Source organism: Fukomys damarensis, unplaced genomic scaffold, assembly GCF_012274545.1.
Source record: "Fukomys damarensis isolate Sample0158 unplaced genomic scaffold, DMR_v1.0_HiC HiC_scaffold_26, whole genome shotgun sequence".
Lineage (NCBI taxonomy): Eukaryota > Metazoa > Chordata > Mammalia > Rodentia > Bathyergidae > Fukomys > Fukomys damarensis.
Genome location: NW_022900938.1, coordinates 8638420 through 8644319, shown reverse-complemented (window position 1 = coordinate 8644319; position 5900 = coordinate 8638420). Strand labels below are relative to the sequence as shown.

Below are 5900 nucleotides of genomic sequence, written 5' to 3'. Positions count from 1 at the left end.
CAACAAACTCAATAAAAAAAAAAAAAGAAAAGAAAAAGAAAAAGGGCTGGAAATGTAGCTCAGTGGTAGAATATTTGCCTAGTCTGAATGAAGCCCTGGGTTTAATCCCTAGTACCAGAAAAAAAAAAAAGATACTGCCTTCTAGTGAGCACATGTTTCTCTGCACTGGTAGAAATAAAATTATTCTGGCTTAGACTGCATACTTAACAGGTTACAGTTAGAGTCTAGCAGGGGATCAGAATAAGTTAGTAAAAATGAGCTTTCCTTTTTAGTGCTAGTAGAAAGGGTTCCTTACTGACTGGATTGAATGTGAATTTGAAGATCTCTAAAATTTCTTCCAAGTCTAAATATTCTTTTATCTGCCAACAGGTACAACTGTAACTGCTTTAAGATTATTTAAGAATCTGCCTGTAAGAAAGCAGTTTTATTCAACTGCTAAAAAATGTAAAGATGAACTCAAAAAGGTCCAGGATCTCCTCATGAGCTATGGTATCCTTAAACCCGACTTAAGGATTGTTTTTGTGCATAATAAGGTGAGCATTATTATATTTGATAAGCTTATTTTGGTATATGATATAATAAGGGAACAATGTATTTTAACCAGATCAGTTAGATATGACGACTAGAAACCCCTGCCCCGGGATTATTTGCAGAAAACCTAATCATCAGGGTGGATCTAGGACCTAGAGCCTTTGGAGGTGATTGGATCATAGGAGCAGAGTCTTCATGAGCAGCATCAGTGCCCTTAGAGCTGCCTTCTCTTCTGCCATCTGAGGACACACGAGAAAGTGCCACTTGTGAACCAGAAATTTAATCCTTACCAGACAGCAAGTCTGCTGGTGCCTTGATCTTGAATTTCCTAGCCTCCAGATCTATGAGAAGTAAATTTAGGTTGTTTATGAGATACCCAGTTTATGATACTTTGTTACAGCAGCCCAGAGACAATCTGTGCAGCCTTTTTTCAAGAATTTAGTCCACATTTGTTTAGTTTTATCTTCATTAATAAAGAACATTGGTAATTAATCATGTAGTACCTATATAAAGTCTGATTTTACCTGTATTTCTTAATATCTAAGATCAGTGGTTCTCCTAAAGGACTTTTTTATGCAAGAAATGCTTGTGTGGTGCCTTTCATCAAATGCAATAATAGATTCTGAAAATAGGAAGATGAGTGAGGGTTGTTTTATTCCTTTAAAGAGTTCACAATTTGGGCAACATTCTTCACCTTTTACACTTTTTCTTTGGAAGACCTTGGTTGATTTCAAGACCCCTCTACCTCATTTCTTCCTCTTTTCAGAGCAAGGCTGTTAAGGAAAGGGATTCATGTTATTTGTGTGCAATGCCAGGGTCACCACTAGGGGCATTCATTACTCTCCTGTAGTCTTCCCAGTAACAACCAAGGGAAGTAGGCCTTAGGTCAGTGTTGTAGTTGTGCCCTGAACTGAACTCAGAGGTTTAACATTTTATTTAGAATTTCACAGTTGTTGAGGTGACATTTGAAACTTCACATGCCTTGGAGAGTACAGGTTCTTTACACTGTACTGTTGTTTTCCCATTTTAATACTACATTAAATTTATATCCTTTTTTTCAGATTTCAGAATACTTAGAATAACTTTGTGAGCTAAACACTATTATCTCTGTATGAGGAACTTGAAGCTCAGAGCAATCAAAAATATGGAAAATTTTCATATTCTTTAGTAAGTTATAGTACTTAGGTCAGAACCTATTTTAATTGTTTTCTTTCTACTCCATGTGTTACTTATTAAGAAAATTCTTCTAGCTGAGCATGATGGTACACACCTATAATCCCAGCCCTTGGAAGGCTGAGGCAGGAGGACTTCTGCAGGTTCAAGGCCAACCTGAGATATGTAGTAAGCTCAAGGCCAGCCTGGACTATAAAGCAAGACCCTGTCTCAAAAAAAAAAAATCTTCTATTGTCAAGCGATGGTGAAATGTTTACAATCAAAATCTTTGGGGGCCAGGGATTTAGCTCAGTGGTTCAGTGGCCTGCCTCGCAAGCGCAAGGACCCGAGTTCAATCCCCGGTACCAAAAAAAAAAAAAAAATCTTTGGTTCTCTTAAAGAAGAAAGGAAAAATTTGAGTCATCCACCTGTTCCTTTTGGCAGCTCTACCATGCTGATTCCTCAGGATGCTGATGGATGGAGGCTCATCCTGCTTATATAAATAACCCTTGACTTCTTGTAGTTCAGTATCCCCAAGTCAAGACCAGGGTCAGGAGAAAATAATAATCAGGAAGGGAAAACAGATCCCAAAGGCGAAATATGAAGAGAAACAGGAATCATGTATTTGTAAAAGAAAATTGAGTACAACTGAAGAAAACGTTTTGAATAAGGGAAAATATAACAGACAAAAACAGAATTATTGACTCTTATAATGAGAATGAGTATATCAGAAGTAATTGAGATAACGTAAGGAGATCCATAGGGGCGTGGTTGTCCTCTTCCACCCAGCACGCAGCTTCGGGAGGGCCACACATGGAACAGTGAGGGAGGAAGGGCCCACCTGCCTGTCTAGATCAGCCGAATCAGCCCTGGCGATCAGTGGGGTGACAGATGTTGCAGCCAGACCTCCCTCACATCCAGGATCACATATATGTCTTCTTTAAAGTTTGTCATTTTCCCAACCAGTGTAACACTATCGATGTAAGGTGAAAAGCAGTCTTCTGTAATATACAGTATTTTATTTTCGGAGGACACTATATCTGAACTTACGCTGAGCAACTCCAAGTCCCTTCATGGCCTTCAATAATTCCAGATTCAGCTTAAATCCTGGAGAGTAGACTGAGAATGTTACACCATGACATTAATTTAAGATTGGACTTACAGTAATATTAAATGTTAATTATTACTCGAGGAGATAATGTATTGAAATAGAACAAGCTTTGTCTTTAAGCTTTTGTCTGCTAGTATGGGTTATTATTTTTAAATTTTCTTAATATCCGGTTGTGCCTAAAAAAATTAAAATATATTGTTAAACCTTCTAGCACAACATTGACATGTAATTGTAAATCTCTTTGAGTACTGAATCCTATTTGGCTGTTAGCCTTTTTCTTTTAAACATGTTTACTTTCATTATTCTTTAAGTGCTTTTGTGAAGAATTTTTTGTCCTTGTTTAAAATCGAAATACAGCAATATTGATCTTTATTTTTTCTGCATAAGAAACAGTCATATTGCATATAATATGAGTACTATTGCTATTTTGATAACTTGGATTAGATAGTGTTCCTTCTTTTTATGAAGGGTTAACCTGCCAAGACATTCTTTGAATACTGATAATGTTGCTGTTCTTGCCAGTGTGACTGTTAGAAAGAGGTATTTTCTTCTTTCATCACCACGTTCCTTGAAAGCATATTGAATAATGAGGCGGCCAAAGGAAAATAATTTATAAGTGGATTTAGTGAGAGTTCATTTAAGTAGGTATTATTTGGAGAATTGCTAGAGCCATTTCTTAGAAGAGCCCTAAAGTTTTAAGGTTGTAATAATTGAATCTCTCTGAGGTCCTGCTATATATATTTTCATCTGTAAAGTAGTTGTTTCCTGAAATTAGAAGTTATTTTTAAGGTGATAGTATCTGAAGCTAGTTTATTATTTCAGCTATTTCATATGCACATAAATAATTTCATAGACTACTACTAGTTGAGCGCCTAATATTCATTTTGTAAGTTCAAATAAGGGCTACTCCTATGCTTTTTAAGTGTTTATTTTTGTGAATACTTTCTTAAAATATTGTTTGTAGTTCTAAAAATTGTTCTGAATTTTTTTGCTGGGTATTGCGGCATATGCCTATAATCCATATGCACTCAAGAAACTGAGGCAGAGGGCTTGCAAATGAAAGACCAGCCTGAACTACATAGTGAGAGGCTTATTGGGGCCTATTGGTTTTGATATGTGTATGTTTTGACATTTGAATGAATGAAGACAAAAACTGGAAGGGTTGAATAGCTCTGATTTCAGTCAGTCTGGAAAGAGGCAGGTCTTAGCCGGAAACCAAAACCCAGAAATTTGGTCGTGGGGTTTGGTAGTGAGTGTGATAGCTCCATCTCCTGATGTCACTTTCCACATCTCTAAGATGGTGGCTAAAGATCTGGATTATAAACTGAAGATAAATAAGTGGTGTCTGATAACTTGTATTTGGTATATTCATAATAGTCTTTGTTCATTTTGTCCTTCATTAGGCCTCTGGGCCTTTTTACTCAAAGCATTTTGTTGCTCCAGCTTTGTTTGAGCTGTGCTGTAGGGGAATGGAGGAAAGGTGTTGTGACAGTCGAGCCAGTGTCGAAGGTTGCACGCTCTTGCTCCAGCCCCACCAGGGTTGTGAAGGCAGCACACACACAGCTTCTGGTTCAAGACTGTGGCTCCAATGCCTCCTCCTTGGGCAGAAATTACTCTTCCAGTACTAATGTGGAATGTTTGGATGGATTTTGTTTTGTTTCCTTTTAAATTGGTGTAGGTAGACTCCAGTTCCCCCAGTTATTTAAAGTTAACTTGGGGCTGATTATCAATTATGGTTTTGTTTGGTTGGTTGATTACTTGTTTTAGAGGGATTTGTATCTTTTGAGTGTTTCTTCTTGTTTTTTGCTATTTGTAAACTCGTAATAACAGTTTATATTAAATGTCTCATTTTGTCATATCAATTTCTTTTACTTATCACCCAAGTTATCTACACTATTAGAAAGTGTCAGGGCTGGGGATTTAGCTTAGTGGCGCAGCGATTGCCTTGCCAGCACGAGGTACTGAGTTCAATTCCTGGTACCGAGAAGAAAAAGAAAGGGTCTAAAGTCTTCCATTAACCCTTGGAGAACTGAAAAAGGCTTCAGGTGTCCCCATTGCATTCTCCACATACTGTATTCCCAGGATGACATTTTTGCATCTTTGGTAGTGATTTGCATTTGTGGAGCCCCTTGTGGAAGGGCTACACCTACCTAATCTGTATTCTTCTTCACACTCAGCAAGTACATGCATGGCCTGGGGTGGTATTTAAATGATTTTGGCAGTGCTAGAGTCACAATACATAAATGTATAAAGCACCAGTTTGAAACACTGTGGCTAGGGGCCAGGGATTTGGCTCAGTGGCACCATCCTTGCCTCAAGCGCAAGCATGAGGTTTTGAGTTTGATCCCTGGTACAGAAAACAAACAAATAAAACATTGTCTTCTCTTAACTCTGCCTCATCATATTTATTAATAAAGTAAATTCTTTGGGTAAATTCATCCTTTTTGATTCTCTGGTCCTCTCTTGGATTTTTAGTTTATTTTCCTTTGTATTTACATATACTGTTGTAGTTTGTTTCCTTTCCTGGAAGCTAAGTTATTGGTACTCTTCATTCCAGAAAATCAAGAAATACATGAAGACTTCATGGATAGGACATAACGGAGTAGCACACTTGTTAGAGAAAGTCTCTGAAAGCTTTCAGTTTATTGTATTTTGTTTCTGCTGACTTAAATGATCTTTTAGCAATCATCTAACCAAATACATTTATGTTATAAATAGTGCATGTGAGACCACTTGGACAAGCTTTGTGAGAAAAAAAGGTTTGTTCAAGGGAGCAAAGACTGAAATTGGGGGCAGATATCATCAGCTAGCTGAGAAGAACCAAGCTTATTGCATCCGTATGTGGATGGGCCAACATCATGAGAGACGGGTGGGGAGAATCAACAGCTAGCTGGGAGAGATTTTGTCTGGGTGGAAGGGCTGTAATTGAAAGAGAGAGATTACCAGCCAGCTGGGAAGAAAATTAGCTTTAGATAGGTAAATGTACCAATAAACTTATTGAGGAAAAAAAAAAAATAAAGAAAAGGTGCCACTCATGCACCGAGAGAGGTCCGGCAGGAGATCTTTATTGTAGGGAGGCGAGCAGGAGGCGGAGGGGGGGGGGGGG

At 37.9% G+C, this 5900-nt stretch overlaps 1 protein-coding gene across 6 annotated transcripts in view; it reads left to right on the top strand.

The window, feature by feature from the left end:
• Pms1 (PMS1 homolog 1, mismatch repair system component) overlaps window positions 1–5900 on the top strand; it is an 82117-nt gene that overhangs the window by 37340 nt on the left and 38877 nt on the right. For all 6 annotated transcript variants that reach the window (XM_010636853.2, XM_010636849.2, XM_033756270.1 and 3 more), the window contains one exon: window positions 370–533. In XM_010636853.2, coding sequence (XP_010635155.1) covers window positions 370–533 — 164 coding nt within the window. The remainder of the gene's footprint in view (window positions 1–369; window positions 534–5900) is intronic.